At 38.8% G+C, this 21,191-nt stretch overlaps 1 protein-coding gene across 3 annotated transcripts in view; it reads left to right on the top strand.

Moving 5' to 3' along the window:
- The window catches only part of myo1f (myosin IF), a 152,191-nt gene that overhangs the window by 100,305 nt on the left and 30,695 nt on the right, over window positions 1-21,191 (top strand). For all 3 annotated transcript variants that reach the window (XM_072594021.1, XM_072594023.1, XM_072594022.1), the window contains 6 exons: window positions 1,205-1,291; window positions 4,735-4,902; window positions 7,057-7,142; window positions 9,608-9,689; window positions 14,109-14,215; window positions 18,931-19,029. In XM_072594021.1, coding sequence (XP_072450122.1) covers window positions 1,205-1,291; window positions 4,735-4,902; window positions 7,057-7,142; window positions 9,608-9,689; window positions 14,109-14,215; window positions 18,931-19,029 — 629 coding nt within the window. The remainder of the gene's footprint in view (window positions 1-1,204; window positions 1,292-4,734; window positions 4,903-7,056; window positions 7,143-9,607; window positions 9,690-14,108; window positions 14,216-18,930; window positions 19,030-21,191) is intronic.

Here is a 21,191-nt window from a genome sequence, read left to right as displayed (position 1 = left end):
ATATGCACTTGAATAGCGGGACCACTATGTTGGAGGAGTCCCTCCATGGGGCACCTCATCCCATAAAAGTGCCAGGAGGTTTGGGATAACTGAGGGGTGGGGGTGGGTGATGAGAGAGATATTAAAAGGCTATTTGGAGCACTAGCCCTTAGTCTGCCGCTGGGAAGTACTTCAATTCATTGGCCATGATTTTCCACTGCTGGTGTGCCCCCTTTGTTAACTGAGAAATTCCCTGTTGGTATTTCCCAGTTGTCTTTTATCAGACTTCCAATGCCTTATTGGGTCCCCACCTTATTAGGTGGGTAACCATCAACTCCTACCCCTCCCCTCCTCTCCCCCAATCTCTAGCCATTCACTTTATAAAATGACTCCAAGGCAGAATGTGTCAGCAAACCATCCTCCCACTCTCAATGAGGCCAGGCCTTTATACTCCTGGTTCATTATGTTAATCCAAAATTCTGTCAACACAGTTCAATATGGCAAAGTGCTAGGAAGTCCAATTTGCAAAAGATTCAGTCAAAATATATAAAATCATACAAATCTGAAGTTTGGACTATGCACAATTCTGATAGATAACTTTGCAAAGATCAAACTTCCAGTGCAGGTGCAAAATTTTACAAAATCATTTATAAGCTGTGTTCTTATCAGAAAATTGAGGCCTGTTTGTTGCTCTTATGAGAGGGCAGAGAACATTGTCCATATTCTGCTACAGTTTATCAAGAATTGTGTTGACCATTTCTATATCAATTTGTTTTCAATTAACATCTTTACAACTGTAATCTGGAGCTTGTGATTTTTGCCATTGCTAAACCATGATGGGTTAATAAGATTTCAATATTATTTTGACATATTTTTGCTACATTAAAGTACAATAAATGCATGTTGTTGTCGTAAGTCCTAGGGGAGATGGATGTAAACCTTGCAAGAGGGTGCCAGGAAGTTGCCATAGTACCCTCTTGCAAAAACCATGACACACTCATGCAAATATTATGGCAAATCTAAACTGGATGCATATCTCTAGAATTTAGTTGATTATCCCAACCAGATGTTAGTGTATTGTTATTCATGTATAATAAGGATACAGTTTAAAATTGAAAAGATTAACTGTACATTGTGGAAAGGGATTTTATAACTTGTATTAAGACATAAACCTGCTCCAATGAATAGCACTGTTCACAACATGCTTTGTCTTTCCCTGCAACAGGAAGAGTACGTACAGGAGGGGATTAAATGGACACCCATTCAATATTTCAATAACAAAATTGTCTGTGATCTGATAGAAAACAAACTTGTAAGTGATTTTTCCCATCAATTTTAATAAGGAACTTATCAAAATGTCTGCCATTTATTGGGTCTATCATAATTTGACATTTTCAGAACTGTAGAATTGAACAGCTGCCTCATAACTCATAAGGAGAACGTGTGGACTGCAGATGCTGGAGATCAGAGTCTAGAAGTGTGCTGCTGGAAAAGCACAGCCAGTCAGGCAGAATCCAAGGAGCAGGAGAGCCGATGTTTCGAGCATAAGCTCTTCATCAGGGAGATCATTCCTGAAGAAGAGTTTCTGCTCCTCAGTTCCTGCCTGACCAGCTGTACTTTTCAAGCACCACACTTTTTGACTCATAACTCATAAGCAAAAAGTTACTGCCAATTATGTACGTTAAACATTTGGTCAGGAATATCACTGTTCTCGGGCAAGACTAGACCAGACTAGTTAAATAGAATTTTTACTCATTTTATTTGCAAACTCTTAAGATTATCCTGCAGAATTATAATGCAATTCATAAATCAGATGTATTATTAATAATTTCACATTTCATACATGCTTATCAAGAAAGGTTGGGCAGTTGTTATGTACTTTTAATGGAGAAGAGTAAATTGCTGATAAAGAAATTATAAGATAGTTTGGGGTCAAAATTTGTTTTGGGCATTGCATAAAGTGGGCTTGAATCAGGCAGTTGCTCCCAAATTTCTTTTCTGTTGAATTTAAGTCCAAATCACTTAGACTTCACTGTTTTTAAGAAGTTTTAAGTATGAAGGTTAAAGGTTGACTTGGATTTTCTTCAAAAAGCAAATGTTCTTTGTGAGCTGGAGAGAAGGTATTCTTGAAGTGCCCAATTTGCAGGCTCATTCAAAAGCTGACGTAGTGATAACAGTAACAGATTTGCTAGATTCTGCCATAACCAATGATATCACACCCTGTGAAGTTCAGGAGCTATTGTTTCTGAATTAAACTTGCAGTGCTGTTTGATGTTGAGCTTTCAACAGGCAAGATGCTGTATTTGTCAGTGCACATTTTCAAAACAAAAAGGACACAATTAAGGGATTATAGAGCTATTGTCCAATCTTGGGATTGATGTGGCTTTTGATATCTATGTTTGAATTTATGTAATTTACTTTGGACTGTATCACTGTTCTATAATTTATAGCTGTTACATCCAGACCTGGGATGAGGTTCTCCAATCCATTATCGTTCCAGACAGGATATCCAAACTGTTAAGATCCGGGTAAAAAGGGAGAAACTGGCTTCTCTTCTTTACTCGGCCATCCCCTCAGTTGATAAGGCTAATTTAAATAGGATCTCTTTCTTCGTGAATGCCTTTCACCCAGGCACAAATTATTATAATGCTTTAAAAGCAATTTACGTGGCCTTCTTGAATTAGCAAACGGTGAGTTTATCAATCACTAAACATGAGAAGAAATACTAACATAACACGTATATACAAATTAGAAATAAGGAGTCCACAAAGATGAAAGTAAAAATAAATAGATATACAGGTCAGTGTCGGAATTGTTCATGAAGAGCAGATAGTTGAACGTTGCAGCTGTTGGTCTGGATGTTTCTGCTGGTGTTAATGCTGCTGTTGAAAAGTAATTTATTGATATTTTTGGTTTTCTAAGTGATTGAAGTTTCTATCCCGATTACTTTTTAAAACTGGTTTGTAGCATTCAAATTGAGAGAAAGTCTTCCTTTACCTGCAATGCAGAGGTATTGAGGGGATAAAGCTTCACAGCACGTTAACACTCAAACCCAGAGTGGTACTCACAACAGCAGTCAGTCCCATTGGTCAACTTCCATCAAGTTGAAACTGGCTTTTAACCCTTTTCTTATACCTACCTGGAATGATGAGTGCCCTGGGTGGTACAGTGGCTCAGTGGTTAGCATTGCTGGCTCACAGCACTGAGGTCCCAGGTTCAGTTCCAGCCTCAGCAACTGCCTGTGTGGAGTTTGCATGTTCTCCCTGTGTCTGCATGGGTTTTCTCCAGGGCTCCTCCTACAATCCAAAGATGTGCAGGTTACATGGATTGACCATGCTAAATTGCCCAGTGTCCAGTCTTGGTGGATTAGTCATGGGAAATGCAGGGTTATAGGATGGGGGGGGGGGAGTTGGTCTGATCTTCAGAGGGTTGGTGTGGACCTAATGGTCTGCTTCCAGATTGTAGGGATTGTATATTCATGGAGGGTAAAACAGATATACCGACAAGAGGTGGCTTTCTCCTGGGTTAGTACATTTGCCATTGACACAAAGGTCAGTGATATTGTAGATAGTGTTGAGGGCTGTTGCAGGCAACAACAAGACATTGACAGGATGCAGAGCTGAGCTGAAAAGTGGCAGATGGAGTTCAACCTGGACAAATGAAAAGTGATTCATTTAGGAAGGTTGAATTTGAATGCTGAATACAGGATTAAAGGCAGGATTCTTGGCAGTGTGGAGGAAAAGTGAGATCTTGGGGTACTGTACATAGATCCCTCAAAGTTGCCACCCAAGTTGATAGGGTTATTAAGAAGGCATATGGTGTTTTGGTTTTCATTAACAGGGGGATTGAGTTTAAGAGCTGCAAGGATTTGCTGCAGCTCTATAAAACCCTGGTTGGACCACACTTGGAATATTGTGTCCAGTTCTGGTCACCTCATTATCAGAAGGCTGTAAATGCTTTAGAGAGGGTGCCAAAGAGAGCTACCAGGATGCTGCCTGGATTAGAGGGCATGTCTTATGAAGAGAGGTTGAGTGAGCTAGGATTTTTCACACTGGAGAGAAGCAGGAAGAAAGGTGACTTGATAGAGGTGTATAAGGTAATGAGAGGCATAGATAGAATAGATAGCCAGAGACTTTTTTCCCCAGGGCAGAAATGGCTGTCACGAGGGGTCACAATTTTAAGGTGATTAGAGGAAGGCATAGGGGAGATGTCAGGGGTAGGTTCTTCATGCAAAGAGTGGTGGGAGTGTGGAATGAGCTGCCAGCGGTGGTTGTAGAGTCGGAGTCATCAGGGACATTTAAGCAACTGCTGGACAAGCACATGGATGGTAGTAAATTAAGGGCTGTGTAGGGTAGGTTGATCTTAGATTAAGATAAATGCTCGGCACAACATCATGGGCTGAAGGGCCTGTATTGTTCTACGTTCTATGGACGAGTTGAATCGAAGGGTTTGTTTCCGTGCTGTACATCTCTATTACTCTATGTGCAGCATGCCATGGGCTTCACAAAGACTTTGTCAGCCAATCACTGAATTAAAATCCATAGTTTTACTGTATGAATCCTCTTTTTAAAAAAACCATATTCTGTAATTCAAGGTTAAAAGAAATCTTATAAACACGTTGGGGTTCTGATGCATCCTCATAATAAAGCTCTATGTTATGTTACTTTAGATAATGTCTCCAGAGCAAGCTATTCTTGACAGCACTCCATGTACACAAAAAAAAAGAGTCTGTTCTTGTGTATTACATGTTCTCAGAATCCACCTGGAATTATGAGTGTTCTCGATGACGTCTGTGCTACTATGCATGCCACAGGGGAAGGAGCAGATTCAACTCTATTACAAAAACTCCAGGCTGCCGTAGGAGGTCATGAACATTTTAATAGTTGGAACCAAGGATTTATAATACATCACTATGCTGGGAAGGTACTGTACCATCCTGCACTCTACAATTTTGCTACAAAACAAATGTCATTGCTGTACAGGCTTTCCAACAACATCTGTGTCTGAGGATTTAGTTGGATCTTCAGTTATAGGAAGAGCTTCTTCCATGCTGTTATCAGACTTTTGAACGGGCTTGTCATATATTAAAGCTAATTTTTCTCTGCACCTTCTCTGTAGCTGTAACACTAGATTCTGCATTCTGTTCTATTATACTAATGTAAGGTGTAATTTCTCTGGTTGGAATGCAAAACAATACTTTTCACTGCATCTCAGTACATGTGACAATGATAAATCAAATCAAATCAACCATTTGCAAGTTCCTTTCCCAGCATTTGTCATGTCATAACAGCTGCAGATAGCAACCATATTCCTCCAAAGATCGATAACTTCATATTTGCCTGTACTAAAATCCATTTTAAACAAAATACATTTTGTTCATCTGTAAGTTTTTCTCAAAATGTTTGTTTCCATCTTACAACAGCACTTACAATTTGACAAACTTGAAGACATATACCTGTAATCTATCATCCAGATCATTAATAAGCAATGAACTGTGGAGGTGTCAACACAGATCTACATGAGATACCACAAGTTTCATACAGCCAATTAGAGAATCTGCCCTTTATCTCTATCCTCTGTCTCATTATACTCAATCTCCTAACTAGGTCAATAGCTGAATTCCAGAACTTCAACTTTAACTAACAGTCTCTTGTCAGGGATTCCACTGTATGTCTTCTGGAAGTCCAAAAGACATTCCTCTGTTTACTACATTAGTCACTTTTTTAATAACTTCAGATTCATCAAGCATAACCAATCCTTAAAAAATCCACACTGCACTTTCTGATCAGCTGAAAATTTTCACTTCCTCCTTCATTATTGACACTGGTAATTTTTTGACCACAGCCATACATTAGGCAAACTGGTTTGGACTTCCATGGTTTCTCTATAAAATTTCCTAAAGAACAGAGAGACTTGTACAATTTTCAAGACTTTGGAAGATCATAGATCTGCAAGGTCAAAAGTGGGGATGTTTGCTAATAATTGTACAACGTTCAGCACCACTCATTACTCCTCAGATAGTGAAACAAACCAATTCCAAATGCAACAAGACTGGACAGGACCTAGACCTGGGCTGACAAGTGTCAAGTACTATTCATGCCATACAAATGCCATGCAATGACCATCTCCAATAAGATAGAATATAATCACCCCTTCAATGGCATTAACATTGCTGAACCCCCCACTATCAACATCCTCGGAGTTCCACTGACCAGAAACTAAACTGGGCTTGTCATATGAATGCTGTGGCTGTGAGAACAAGTCAGAGATTAGGAAGACTGCAAGAGGTAACTCACCTCGTGACTCCCTAAAACCCTCTAGGTGTCCACCATCTGCATGGCACAAATTTGGAGTGTACCATCTACAAGTCCATGGCAGAAATTCACCAAGATTTCTCAGATAGCACCTTCCAAACCTACGGTCACTATCATGAAGGGCAGTCACCAAAGTCATAAAGGACAAGGGCAATGCATGAGAACACCACCTGCATGTTTCTGGTTTTTGAGGCTAGATCAGAGTGGAGCTGGAAAAGCACAGCAGGTCAGGCAGCATCCGAGGAGCAGGAAAATCGACGTTTTGGGCAAAAGCCCTTCATCAGGAAGATAGAACGATGCTGCCTGACCTGCTGTGCTTTTCTAGCACCACTCTAATCTAGACTCTGGTTTCCAGCATCTGCAGTGATTGTTTTTACCCTTTTGGAGCTTCCAACCACCTGAGTGCAAATTCCACATCTACCGCTCATCCTGCTTCCAAATTAAAATTGGACGTGCAAGGTTTCAAGGGCTGCTAGATGTGTTTGGAAAATTACATTGAAGCTTCCCATCAGTTTTTCTTTGTTATCTGATAGGGGGGTTGGGATATGACCCAAGTCTAAACATTTCGGGATCTGAGTATGAAATATATCTGATCTGAGCCTGCCTTTCCAAAATTGGTAAGTCCCCTTTAAAAATGCAAGAGAATAGCACCTCATGAAGCTGAAAGATCTAATGCCAGAAAGGAAGCATTGTGACAAAGAGGAACCAGTTATTACATTCGGCATATCTACATTTGAGTTTTATTTGAAATATTCCATTGCAGGTATCGTATGATGTCAACGGATTTTGCGAGCGCAACCGAGATGTCCTCTTCACCGATTTGATAGAGCTCATGCAAACCAGTGAATTGTAGGTTCTTGAATTTTCATCTCATATTATAAAAAAATGGTCATCATTTCAATCAACTATTGGAAACTGTAGCTTTCAAATTACACATTTCGTTTTTCTCATATATACCGAGTTCAAAATCACAAAACACCAGGTTATAGTCCAACAGGTTTATTGAGAAGTACAAGCTTTTGGAGCATTGCTCCATTGTCAGGTAGCTAATGGGGCAGGATCATAGGACACAGAAATTTTCATAAAAGATCAAAGTGTCATTTTACATTTTAATAAATTGAAACTTGCAATGTATCGAAATGATTAAAGACTTAACAGCAATCTAGGTATGTTCAATACATCACATCAGTTGTACGGCACTTTGATCTTTTACTATTAATTCTGTGTCCTATGATCCTGCCTCACTAGCTCTCTGATGATGAAGCAGTGCTCCGAAAATGACATCACCAACCCAAAGAAACCCAAACATATAAATAGAAAGCAGGAATTATCAGCAGTGCTTCGCCCAGAGGCCCACTGTAGATGTTACCTAGTAGGGTGACGAACTGTCAGGAAATGAACCTTCCAGCTCAGCGGGCAAACCTACATCCAGAACATTTGTATTATGAACACATAATTCAAGTAATTCTTCTTCTCACATTCTTAAAACGAATTCAAATTGTGAACTTGCTATGCTTCCATTTGATTTAAGGTACTTTACTCTGATTGAAAAAGGTTTGTACGTAGAGATAACAGAAAGTGCTGGATTTTTCCAGTTTACCATGTGCAATATCCCAGAAAATCAGCATCCAACAATGAATTCTGAAGTCTTTACTTCCATAACAAATTTGTTTAAGTTCCCCTATGTGTGTGTTCTTGTTGTTTCAAAACAAGTCAACTTTTATATAATGACCAAATGCAGACTCGAGTCCAGGACAGTACAATCAATCCACTCAAGCACCAGCGTGATTTTATGGCTTTCAATCTGTCATTTCACCAAAGCATAAATTCACTTTATGGCTTTGTACTAAACCCAAGAGTATTTTGGTCTGTGTCATCCCAACTGCAGTTCATTTCAGCAGTAAATTGATTTCAAAGTAGTTATTGAAGATGTATGTGATCAAAATAGGAACAATGGAACAAAATATTAGTCCACATCTTCTGGATTTATTTCAATCCTACCTCTGTCTCTCTTCTTCCTTTTAAAATGTCTTTCCCGAGAAACATATCAGTGAAACCTGTTTGGTTGTATTGATTTCATATGGTCAAAAACTTCACAAATTATTATTCAGACATACATGAAGAATGATACTTGGTTAAAGTACCAGAATACTGCGGGTACATATTGAACTACAACCCAGTTGAATCAGAAAAGTAAGGCCATACAAAAAAGATTCTGACAGGATTTTGTCAATGTTTAATAAGAGGGACTGTTGGGATTAGAACTCTCTAGGGATTACAGATGACACGAATAATTCAGATCTGAGGAATTCATCTCTCTGGCAGCTCAATCACATTTTAGTTGAGAAAATTCTAAAACAATACCAACTATTTGATATAGGACTGGATTTCATTGGCTTACCAAAGGAAATATCAGTTTTTGTTTCATCGGCTCAATAGTTTTTCCTACTGTGCAATATTTTCACTTTTATCCACAAGTAATGTTGCAGCAGAATGGAACAAAATACCTGGAGGCGAAGGGGAAATGAAGAGAAATGCAACTGTATTCAGAGAGTCTACAGAGACAGGAAATATAAAAAAAGAGATGTTCACAAAGCACCTTTTGCAACCTCAGAACATACCAAGCACTTAATACCCAATTAAAGACTTTGCAAATATAGTCATTGTTATGTAGGAAGTGTGACAATAAGTTCCCCCAAAAGACAATGTGATATGGCCCAGATAATCTATTTCAGTCACATTTGCTGAGAAATAAATGCTGGCCGAGACAATAACAGCTTGCATTTATATAGCCACAGCTCCCATTTTTTGGTTGACACCATTTTGTAATGATTCTGCTCTTGCCATTCACAGCACCTCGAAAATCCACCTTTTAATTCCTTCCTTTGCATTACCATACACTTTGTCATGTGCTATCATCCCCTTTTTTAAAATCGCTTTTGTTTTTCACCAAGTCACAGACTGTTTTGTTCTTCCCCCACCCACCCCTTTCCCAAGCTGTCCACAGTTAGTTCAAAATATTTCATGTACTTGACAAAAACTTATTAAATAAAAATGTTGGCCTTGATTTTATCTTTGTAACTTATCAATATCTTTGTAACTGTAGCCCAATGAGTCACTGTCTTCAGAGTAGAAAGAAAACTGGAAGAGAGAATAAGTTAATTTTCTGCCTATGCAGGGTTTCATATGCTGACTACATCTGTCACTTCTGTGAAAGGAAAATTGGATAGTTTCAGCGACTGTACAAACTGGGTTTAACTTAATTCATAGTTAAATGGGAGAGTATTTCTTGACTAATCTGATTCTTTTTCCAGCCCCTTCATTCAAATGCTGTTTCCAGAAAATCTACAGAATGAGAAGAAAGGCAGGCCAACTACTGCAAGCATGAAGATTAAGGTGCAGTTAAAATTCTTTATTTGCATATGTTAAGAGTGCATGATGTTTTAGATACATGTGAACATGATAGAGTTTCCCAAGGCTGAGAATTGCTCCTGGCACGGAGGGAGATTCAACCCTCTGAAGCACATCCTGGACACTGTCACAACATTATTTCCTGACAAATCTGATATCATGAGTGTGGTGCTGGAAAAGCACAGCAGGTCAGGCAGCATCTGAGGAGCAGGAAAATTGACATTTCGGGCATAAGCCCTTCATCAGTCCTCACTTTCTACTACCTAACAACTCTGAAAGCATTACATTAAATATCCTTTATGGCTTGAGTCAGTTTTCCCAGTTAGTATCTTCATCAATGCAATACTTTTCAGATATAAAAATGCTTTGGGATGTCCAATGGCCATGAGAAATATATGAGGGAGTTTGTATTTTAAATTCAGAAACATAGGAGAATCATAGAATCCCTACAATGTGGAAACAAGCTCTTTGTCCCAACAAGTCCACACTGACTCTTCAAAGAGTAACCCACCCAGACCCATTCAGCAGAAAAGGTAGCTTGCATGGCAGAAGGAGATGGATTGGATCACAGGATGAGCATGTGTTTGGAATTGAGGAAAGGTCTTAGGTATGACCATATCATTATCCCCAATGTTACGACCAACTCTGGGTGCCCCAAGGCTTGTCACAATCAGCATCATGTGGCTAAGTATTCTCCATAAGGCTCATGAGGATCTTGTACGTTGCAATCAAGTTCTCTCTTACTCTTTTAAAAAACAAATGATAAAGTCTATTTTTTCCCTCAGCAGGCCATGTGTCCATTCTAGCTACTAGTCTACTATATCTTACGTGAACTGCATCCAATATATTTACATCCTTCCTCAAATAAGGAGAGCAATACCATATACAGTACTCCAGATATAGTTTCATCAATGCTTTGTATAACTGAAGCATAACCTTCCTGTTTTAGTATCCAATTCTCCTTGCAAGAAATAATTACGTTCAATTAGCTGTCCTAATTACTTGCTGTATCTGCACATTAACTCTTTACAATTCATTCAGTAGGACTAGAACCCTCTGCATCGCAGAGTTCTGCAATCTCTCAGTATTTGGATAATATGTTTGTTTGTTTAGTCTTCTTGCCAAAATGGATAATATCACATTTCGCCATATTATACTCCAATTGCTGATCTTTACCCACACACTTAACCCTGTCTATACCCTTTGTAACTTCCTTACATCCTCTTTACAACTTATTTTCCTAACAATGAGAGGCCAATGACCAGCATTGGTCCACTGCTTTTCATCATTTACATATATGATTTTGATGTGAATATAGGAGGCATGGATGGTAAATTTGCAGATGGCATCAAAATTGGTGGCATAATGGACAGTGAAGGAGATTATCTTAGAGTACAATAGGACATTGATCAGATGGGCTAATGAAGTGAGGAGCAACAGATGGAGTTTAATTTGGATAAATGTGAGGTGCTGCATTTTGGAATGACAAATCAGGGCAGGTCTTATGCAGTTAATAATAGGGTCCTGAGGTGTGTTGCTGAAGAAAGAGACCTAGGGGTGTAGGTGCATAGTTCTTTGAAAATGGAATCACAGGTAGTCAGCGTGGTGAAGAAGATGTTTGATATGCTTGCCTTCATTGGTCAGAACATTGAGTATAGGAGTTGGAACATCATGTTGTGCCTGTACAGGACATTGCTGAGACCACTTTTAGAATATTGCATACAATTCTGGTCTCCCTCCTATAAGAAGGATGTTTTTAACTTGAGAGGGTGCAGAAAAGATTCACAAGGATGCTGCTGGGATGGAGTGATGGAGTATTAGGGAGAGGCTGAATAGACTGGGCCTTTTTTACCCGGAACATCAGCGGCTGAGGGGGTGACCTTATAGAGGTTTATAAATGATGAGGGACACGGAGAAGGTAAATAGCTAATGCCTTTTACTTTGAGTGGGGGAGTCCAAAACTAGAGGGCATAAATTTAAGGTGAGAGAAGAAAAGTTTAAAAAGGTCCCGAGGGGTAACTTTTCCTGGTGTGAGTATGGAACAAGCTGCCAGAGGAAGTGGTGGAGGTGGGTACAATTACAAGTTAAGTGGCAACTGGATGGATATATGAATAGGAAGGGATGGAGAGATATGGGCCAAGTCAAATGGGTCCAGGTCAGATTGGGATGTATTGGACCAAAGCATCTGTTTCTGTGCTGTATGAATCTATGACACTATGACTTGCGTCAACAGCAAATTTAGTCACCATACCTTCTGTCATTTATATAAAATTGTAAACAGTTGAGTACTATTCCCTGTGGCACACTACTCATTGCATCTTGCCAGCCAAGAGAAGGTGAGGACTGCAGATGCTGGAGATCAGAGCTAAAAAATGTGTTGCTGGAAAAGCACAGCAGCTCAGGCAGCATCCAAGGATTTTTTTCTTTTTCAGGCAGCATCCAAGGATTCCTGAAGAAGGGCTTATGCCCGAAACGTCGATTCTCCTGCTCCTTGGATGCTGCCTGACCTGCTGCACTTTTCCAGCAACATATTTTTCAGCATCTTGCCAGCCAGAATATTACCCATTGTCTGTTTCTTGATAGCTGTCCCCTGCACCCTGAGCTTTTACTTTCCACAATATCCTTTGATGCAGTGCTTCCTCAATGCCTTCTCAAAACCTAAATATATTACATCAACTGGATGTACCCTTTACCCTCAGCATGTTACTTCCCCGGAAAATTGATTAAACATGATTCCATTTCCCAAAACCATATAACTCAGCCTGATTACCTTGAACGTTTCTAAATACCCTGCTTAAACGTCTTTAATAATCACTTCAAATATTTTCCCAATGAAAGGTGTGTCTGTAGGTTCCTGCTTTCTGTCTTCCTCCATTTTTCAATAAAGGGGGTTGCATTCACAATTTTCCATTCTAATGGCACCTTTACAAATCCAGGAAATTCTGTAAAATTAAAACTAATCCATTAACTAGGTCACTCGTCAGCCCACAGCTCCAACAATTTGTTTCGTAATGTTTGTTTAGTGATTGCAATTTTCTTGAGTTACTTCCTCTCTTCCATTTCCTGATTACTTTCTACTTAAAATCTCTATAGCAGATACCCATGCAAAATATCTGTTCAATTCATCAGCTTTTTTTTTATTTTCCATTATTAATTCCATAGAATGTTTTTCAAGAGAACTCATGCTCACTTTGTTAACTGTTTTGTTTTATACTTACGTCTAGCTTTCTTTCATACATTTTCCCTCTTAGTTAATCTTTTAGTCAATCTTTGCTTTTTTAAAATATATTCTGTTCATCTTCTGATTTTAGCTTTGTACAATTACATATTTTTGCCTTATGTTTGACATGTTTTTAACTTTGCTTTATTAACCATAGGTAGCAGGTTCTCTGCTTTGAGTTTTCTTTCTCGTTGAAATATATCTAATCTGCGTATTCTGAAATATCCCCATAAATGACACTACCGCATCAATATTGATATTTTTTTTCCCAAATCAACCTGTTCAACAATGTAAACACGTTCTGTGCCAAAAGCCCTACCTTAGTCTAATTTGCCAATTCATTTTTTTTAGCTTTGCTTTCATGCCCTCATATTTGCCCTGCTTTAAATTTAAAATATTCGTCTTGGATTGGTGAGCATTGAATAAACGTCATAAAACTACAATGATAAATAAGCAGCCCCATGAATTACCATTTCTTATTGCCTTAATATCAATGATATTTCAAGAAGCTTTGGAAATCCAAGCATGCAGCATTATGTTTGAATGGCAATTACATTATTACTACAATCAAGTGATTAAATATTTGAATTATCAACCTGTCTTTCTGGGGAGGTTACATACTCTGAAGCCAGCTGAACATGCCAACGTAAACTGAGGAATCAGCATTGGAGCTGACTTCAGAGTGTATTGACATACTTGCTGAATGTAAGCCCCCACTCCCTCCACTAGTCTTATTCGTCTTAAATGTGCCTCAACATAAAGCTTTTCCTCATTATTTCAGTGAATCAACCTGATTTTTGCCCTTTTTATGTACTGCTTAAGTAGCCAATTTTTTCTTGCATATCTGATCCACAGGAAAACTGCACCAAGTCAATTTGAACATTCATGTGATATACTAACTAATGTTACATATAATTTAATCAAACATGTATGCTCCTGGAGTGGTAAACTGGTTCTGGTTCACCCTTCAGCTTCTGTGAAGATTGACCTGTAATGTAAGCACCTGTATGAAGCTGCCTGGTTTGTTTCATGACTGGTTCAGTACAGGGAGTATAAATATGTAAACATTTGTTTCATCATTTAAAAGGAACTTGCTTTTCTTTTGCATGGAATCCTAACATTTAATTAATCATGGGCATTCTTCAAATGTCTTAACATGTGCTTGTATCATTCCTGTGATTTAGAAACAAGCAAATGACCTGGTCAGCAAGTTAATGAAGTGTACTCCGCACTATATTCGCTGCATAAAACCGAATGAGACTAAGAGACCCAAAGATTGGGAAGAGAGCAGGTATGCTGTCTTGGTCTTATACAACCTATTACTAAGAACAACTTTATTGTCTTATAATCATTTTAGAATGCTTCCCCTTTAATACAAAGCTTTGAAGTATTTAAGACACCTTCATGTACAAAACTGGTTGGGAACAGAAATGGGCATTTGCAGGGGAGCCTGACGTTTTGCTGCAAAAATGATTAATCAATTCAGTCCAAGCTATTGGGTGGACTCTTTATATTCTCTGAAACGATTAAACAAGTTACATAGTTGTAAAATCAGAGCAACAAGATAAATTATTCCCACATCTTGGGAATAAATGTCCAAAACTCCCACAGCCACAGCCTAATAAATAAATGAACTGTGATTCAATTACAACATGGCACTCTTGAATATTTATGTGATAAAATGTTGTCTTTCTCCAAACCTAGCAGCAGTTTGATTGAAATCCTGCAACTCCCTTTCTAACAGTAGTGTGGGTGGACCTATACTATATGGACTCTAGGTGTTCAAGAAGGCAACTGACCACCATATTCCCAGTGGGAATTAAGAATGGGCAATAAATGCTGGCCCAGCCAATGATTCCCACATCCTAAGAACAATTATTACACTGAAGTCAAATCCTATTGTTTGCTGGTTTTTTGCCACTTCTTGGGCTGGCAACTAACAAGAAAATCACAGTAAATGCATTACTTCAAAGATCAAGCACAGCAACAGTTTCCACTTTCTGCTCAGTATTGCTATATTTGTGATATTTGATTGTGGTGATCATCAATGACATGATATTTTCAACTTTATTTGAATACAAGTTATCACATGATCCATAGTTTTGTCATGCATATATCTGTAAGTTCAAGTCTTTCCATTTAGGATTTCTTTTTCATAAATTAAATATCACGGTGTGGAATTTCCTTGGCTTCTCAGCCAGAGACAAACATGATTTTAGCAGAAACAATTACACGGCTGAAAAAGTCTTTCATACTTGGGCACAGGTATACCTGCTAAGTCTTCTCAATCTTTTACATCGGTCTATCAAACCAATCCAAATGAACCTCCACCCAAAACCGGCCAATAGCCCTGGGGTAATTTCACAAATATGGATAGCCACATCTATTGGGTTTGTACAAGGAACTCAATATCATAGGCAAATCTTCAGGTAGAATCTTCTTGTGAGAAAGCTATGAATTGAAAATCTAACCCAGGTTGATAAAGGTGCTGTGTCATTCATGAATGAATGGTGGTCACATCTTGGTGGTGACAATGGTGGAAGCTTACATTTTCAGACTGAAAGAACATCCACTGGCATTTTCATGAGTTCAAAGTGTTTTGCCTGTTTGCTACAAGTTTACACCCACTTGGAACCTTGGTGCATCCTAATGAGACTGAACATCCTTTGGATTTGGGAAATGAAGTGTGGCTTTAGCTGCAGTGCCTGGATTGTGTTTTTTGTGACCAGGAGGGGAGGGGTGAATCACCTTCCTTCCTTTTAACCTCCTTGTTCAGCTGTAACAAAGAGTTTTAATTTTTTTCGCCATGCAGCTTTTTCAAATGTCATACCAATCTAGACTAAGGAACTCCAGTACTCAAACAAACACAAACTCTTGTAAGGAAAGGCAACAAACTGAAATCCTCATCCTCATACCTTTCTGATTTGCACACTTAAACACAATGAAGCTGACAGACAAAAGGAAGAATGAAGGACATTCTGAAGACAGTTCTGAAGATGAAGAAATGAAAGGTATCCTACAACATTTAGGACAAATATACCATGCTTAGTGGCATTAATTGCTCACTTGTCTCAGTGTGTGCTACAGAAAATAATGTTTGAGGGCTCCATTAGAAAATAAGACTGCAACATGATCAACAACCTCTGGCCCAAGATCTACAGGATGTTTCTGCATAGTAGTTTAGTCTGTAGACTTGCTTAAAAATTGCTTAGCATCAGTCATTTTAATGACAAGAGCCCCAGACGAGAAGAACAGCTGGTGTAGACATTTATTCCACAATTACTATATGACTTGATTGTGATGTGTGACCACTGATAGCTAGGCCCCTGGTTCAACAGTCTCTTTCAATAGTTAGACTTCTCCAATGTTTGCTTAATGTTAATACATTCAAGCCCTATTTGGTGCTTAGCTTTAAGCTTTCGAAGATATTTCTCAGTTCTATCTTTACTGAAAAAAACCTTCATACTTCCATGGCTTCCTAATGAAAATTACTTGCAGACTTCAGCCAAGATTAACAATCTCTGATTGGTTCAGTTTTTCTTGGATAAATTGTCATTTAGCTGCTTGTAATGATGTCATTGCTGAGCTCACTGGAATGACATATAAACTAATCTCTTCATCACCTTTTATACAAAAAAGACAACAAAACATTCACCATCATTGGAACAACAAGAATAAGAAGATCCATGACCTCTTCATCCAGCGGAGCATCTGCTTCTGCAGCCATATCATTCTGTCCCACTCCTTCCTGAAACATAAATTAAGATCTAGAGCTTCATTTTGCAGCTGGCTACTGTCATCTTTGGCGCATCATGAGCTTACCCCTTTGCATCTGTCTTCCAAAGAAAAATGAAAAATCTGCAGTATCTTCCTGTAATCTCAGTAATGGCTGGCTCAAAGGGTACTGAGTCAACATCAATTTCTGCTGCAGCTAGGCAATGAGAATGAAATTAAAAGCTATCCAAGCATCTCTGCTTAATAAACAAAAATACTGATTGGGAATGATTTACAGAATATCAATAATCCGTCTCCCTTTGCAGTAAAGGATAACCTGCATCTGGCCCTATGCTTTTATTACAACTCTTCCAAAATCATGACATTTAACTAAAGACAGTTGGAAATTGAGAAGTCAACCATGAATTTGAAGGAATGATACAGTTGGCCCAATATTCATTTTCTTTATGTTATCTATGATATTTACCCAGAAATCATCCTATGGGCCAACTACTTTCCCAAGAACAATGTATTCTGATGCTTGGTAGCATCTACTTTTTAGACAGTTACCGACTAAAGTGGTTATACTTCAGGCTACCAATTGAAATCTCCTTGACAAACTTCCTGAAAATGGCCTCTCCTCTGGCATGCATGGTACTTAGCATTAGTGGCTGGGTAGGCTTGGCGCTGATATGGTGGTTTCCTCTGCTCAGTACTGCTGCAGTCTTGCTTGTGCATTGGCAGCCTTATGATGAACAACCTGGACTGAGTTTTAATCAATACATTGACCTGGTCTTTATTTGGCTTTTTATTGAGATTTAAAGTAGCGTAGTATCTGCTAAACTGTCAGCGCCCGATTATAAATACATGATCTGGCCCTGGCCATCCACATAAGAAGGACAGGAATAGGCTATTCAGCCCATTGAGCCTGCTATGTTATTTAATACAGTCACGACTGATTGAACAATCATCCCAGCTGTGTAACCTTATATGTCACTGGTGATCAGAAATCTAGAAGTTCTGGGAAAAGGAAGGCATATTTCATCAGTGGAGTGTTTACTTTGTGGGTCTTGGCTCCTGAATTCCTTTTCTTTTGGTGTTTTTCCATCTATTTATAGAATTGTGGGAGTTCCCATTCTTGAAAGGCTTCCCTTCTCTGTAAAGACTTCTGATCTACCTCAATGCTTTGCTCACTCAGACTGACTGATTTTATTTGCTGCTTCCCATGTTCATGGCTGTGGGATTTTCCCATACATTGACGGCATTGTGCATGGCTTTCCTGTCCATGGTTCAATGCCTCAGTAGGCCTTGAATCCCTTCACTCACAGCACTGTATTGCTTCTGGACCAATCTGCAGGTTTCTCCCCATTCTTGCTCAGATGTCTGAACTGACAATGTACTGTCATTGACCTTCCCTTCAGATGCACTTTTCCAATTGTCTTCAGCTTCCTCAGTCTGGGCATTATCGCCACTGTCTGGTGAGATCATGTTTCCATTCAGGTGACTGAACTTTAACAGGGTTTATTATATATAACTATGTACAAAGGTTGGTATAAGAGTACCTATGTGTCACTATGCTGTAGCTCCTCATGCACATCCTCAGTAACCATTCTTAAATTAAAAAGTATAGTTAACCCTTTACTTAACATGAAGCAGTAAATCATTATCATAGCAAAACAGGTTAAGTATTCAAATCCATGCCTGTCTCTTATCCAATAAACAAATAATGATTAATCTTCTTAAGAACAAGCTCAACCAGCCTGATTCCTGCAAATGTACACCTGCTAATTGAAGATGCAGACCAAATCAATCTGCTGTGACAGATTCTATAATCTCATACAAAGGCTGAGAAGGTGTTAAAGATTGGCAAACTAAAGGAGGACCTGTAACTAGGTGCTTACTTGTTTAACCTGGTAAATAATATCCTTTCAGAAAGTTTGGTTTTAATGTGGACAAGCAATGGATGTTTCTCATTTTCTGTGCTAGTATTCCATATAGCCTAAACCAAGTCATCGAGTCGTAGAGTCATAGACACCTCCATCTATATCTATTTGGGTGTCTTGGCCCTCCCCATTAGCAGTTAGCTAGATTACCTGGGCTTGGGTAAGTGGGTTGTGTATATATGAGGATATCAATAGATCCACTCTTTATGCGGACTCCTCAGTAATCCAGTTTGACTCTTTAATGGTTTGTCAAGGTGTATCAGTAACCCTTCTGACCAAAATCAAAAAATATTTCCTTCTTTTACTGAGGTATTAGTACAATCTCTGTTTTCATAACCTAATCTTTCAGAGTGAAGCACCAAGTTGAATACCTGGGACTGAAAGAAAATATCCGAGTCCGACGAGCAGGATTTGCTTACAGGAGAGCTTTCCCAAAATTCATACAGAGGTACGTTTCCCACTGTTAGGGAGTTAATGCAAATGTGTCATTATTTAAAAGAGAGCTAAAATGAATTGTGGCTTTGGTCATCATCATTGTTATTAAGATACCAAATCCAGTTAGGTGTTTTCCCAGTAATTTCATCACTTCCTGTTTGCAATTGTACCACTCATTGTTTGCAGCAAATAAACAAAAGCTCTCAAAGTACGCATTTTATGAAAGCCCCTACTTCCTGCTCCTTCTGCTCCCACCAGCCCCGCTCCCTCAGATTTCATGATTGGCATTGCTCATAATAAGCAATTTTTATTCAATTATGGATGACTAGGCCAGCATTCATTGCCCAACCCTAAATGCCCAGAGGGCAGTTAAGAGTCAATCACATTGCTGTGGGTCTGGAGTCGTATGTAGGCCAACTAAGGATGGCAGTTTCCTTCCCTAAAGGACATTAGTGAACAATCAACAATGGATTCATGGTCATCAATAGACCTCTTAATTCCAGATATTTATTGAATTTGAATTCCACCATTTGCCATGGTGGGATTCAAACCAGAGTCCCCAGAATGTTGTTTGAGTCTCTGGATTAACAGTCCTGCTTTGCCTGTAAATATTCAAAAGGCTACATGGGTGTTTACTGGTGGTGATCAGTAGGATAAAAAAATCACGATGATATTGGTGGTGGGAAGGTCACTCAGTTGTGCGTGATAATACTTCTGGGTAGAGATAAGAAAAATGAAAGCCCCTGTGATTTATCTCCCTTGATGCTCACAGCACATAATGTGCAACCTGTGAGGCTGCAAAAGTTTGTGTGATTGTGACTGTGACAGACTAAGGTTGTTCTGGATAGAAGGCAAGACAGGGAACTTTAACACCAGTTAGAATTCAGTGCTGAGACAGAGGGAATCTAAACTGAAAAGGACAGGAAAGTAAGTAAGACATTTAAATCTAGAAGTAATATGTGTGATTAGCACAATATTTATTGCAATGGAAATTGCAGAATCTAAACTAAATTCAACTTTAATCCCTGGGACGAAACAAGTTACATTGTAATTTGTTCTTTGTAAACAATGTTACAGTTTGGCACAAAATATTAAATTCAAGTTCAACATTTTTGCAAGAGGCTGATGCCTTTAGGTACTTAACAAAGGCATAAAACAATTCAATAAATAAGTTAAATGATGTTGTGAAATACATTTTATTTAGTTTAAACATTTATCTTGGACATTGGGGAGAGAATGTTGCTTGCCAAGCATAAATTCACTGTTAAATAGATGAATGTGTAGTGAAGAGTCCATTATGCCAACAAAGGGTTATCTCCAAAAGGTTTTAGTGACTGAGGAAAAATTGGTAGATGAACACCAACCTGTGGCTAGAGCCTGTAACTGCAAAATGTGAAAAACATGAGATTTTCTCTTAAGCATAGATTTTAGAATTTATAATAAAGTCATCGAATCAAACAGCACAGAAACAGACCCTTCAGTCCAACTCATCCACACCAATAAAGTTCACTAAACTAAACTTGTCTGCATTTGGCCCAAATCCCTCTTAACCTTCCTATTCATGTACCTATTCAAATGTCTTTTAAATATTGTAACCGTATGTGCAGCTACCACTTCCTCTGGTGGGTCATTCCACATATGAACCATCCTCTGTGTGAAAAACGCATCGCTCAAGTCCCTTTTAAATCTTTTTTCTCTATCCTTAAAAATAATCCCCTCATTTTGAACCCTCTATCCTAGGGAAAAGACTTTTGCCATCCACCTTATCTATGCCCCTAATGATTTTATAAACTTCTGTAAGGTCACTCCTCAACCTCCTAGACTGCAGTGAAAAAGTCCCAGCAAATTGAACCTCTGTTTATAACTCAAACCCTCCAGTCCCCATAACATCCTGGTAAATTTTTCTGAGTTCTCTCTAGTTTAATAATATCCTTCCTATAGGAGGGCACACAGTACTCTAAAGTAGCTTCAACAATGTCCTGTATAACCTCAACATGGCATCTCAACCCCTATACACAAAGGTCTGAACAATGAAGGCAAGCATGCTAAACACCTCCTTAACCATCCCTGTCTACCTATGATGCAATTTCCAAACAATTATGTACTTGTACCCCTAGGTCTCTTTGTCTGACAACATTCCCAGGGACCTACCATTAACTGCGTAAGTCCTGCCCA

The sequence above is a fragment of the Chiloscyllium punctatum genome, chromosome 24 (assembly GCF_047496795.1).
Source record: "Chiloscyllium punctatum isolate Juve2018m chromosome 24, sChiPun1.3, whole genome shotgun sequence".
Lineage (NCBI taxonomy): Eukaryota > Metazoa > Chordata > Chondrichthyes > Orectolobiformes > Hemiscylliidae > Chiloscyllium > Chiloscyllium punctatum.
The sequence above is the reverse complement of the archived record's forward strand: the minus strand, read 5'-3'. Positions and strand labels throughout refer to the sequence as shown.